The sequence below is a fragment of the Penaeus monodon genome, chromosome 23 (genome assembly GCF_015228065.2).
Source record: "Penaeus monodon isolate SGIC_2016 chromosome 23, NSTDA_Pmon_1, whole genome shotgun sequence".
NCBI lineage: Eukaryota > Metazoa > Arthropoda > Malacostraca > Decapoda > Penaeidae > Penaeus > Penaeus monodon.
Window position 1 is genome coordinate 4,174,294 of NC_051408.1, and position 755 is coordinate 4,175,048.

Genomic DNA, 755 nt, shown 5'->3' on the forward strand with positions numbered 1-755 from the left:
CCGAACATAGACCGTGAGGTGTTTGCGTCTGTTTTGAGTACATCTTACTATTCCGCTCAACGTCGCAACCGCCACAAAAAGAAGCAGGCCAAGCCGACCCCCTTCAGCGCCCCTAAAAGACCCTCCTCTCTCTTCCAGAAGCCAAGCGGCCTCACCGCCACAAGCCCCTCCGCCGCACTAACGTCCTCGTGCTGAGTTCGATGGGCCGCAGCGGGTCCAGCTTTCTCGCGGAGATCCTGGCTTCGCGGGGCCGGAACGTGTACTTGGTCGAGCCCATTCGAAGCCTCCCGCAGAGCCAGATGGTAGACGAGCACTCAGTACGCGAGGAACTCAAAAGCTGCTTCCGCTGTGACCTCCGGCAGGAGTTTCTCCACTTCGGAGACAAGCCTTCCTCTTCGGTCCGGCACCCGTACACCGCCAAGAAGGATTTCGCAGGCGTCGATTTGGAAATCATTAAGGGATATTGTAGGCAAGAGCCCACCAGGATCGTCAAGACTATTAGGACTCGCCTGGCTTGGGTGGCGGAGCTCCTGCAGGAGGACCCGAGCTTGAAGGTGGTCCATTTGGTGAGGGATCCGCGAGGTTCTCTGAAGTCGGCGGCGAAGGTGAAATGGCAGTTGAACCCGAAGGAGACTTGTTCGAAGATCATGGAGGTTCGTTCTGTTTGGTTCGTTTTGTAATTCTATGAAAGTTTTCGATATGATGCTTGTATACTTATGTGTGTAGAGAGAGATTGGGGGTCATCGTGTTTAAGA

The 755-nt window shown here is 55.0% G+C and overlaps 1 protein-coding gene across 1 annotated transcript in view; it reads left to right on the forward strand.

Moving 5' to 3' along the window:
* LOC119587733 (carbohydrate sulfotransferase 1-like) overlaps window positions 1–755 on the forward strand; it is a gene marked incomplete in the record, with an annotated part of 3,779 nt that overhangs the window by 1,538 nt on the left and 1,486 nt on the right. The window contains 1 exon segment of the mRNA XM_037936420.1: window positions 139–653. Coding sequence (XP_037792348.1) covers window positions 139–653 — 515 coding nt within the window.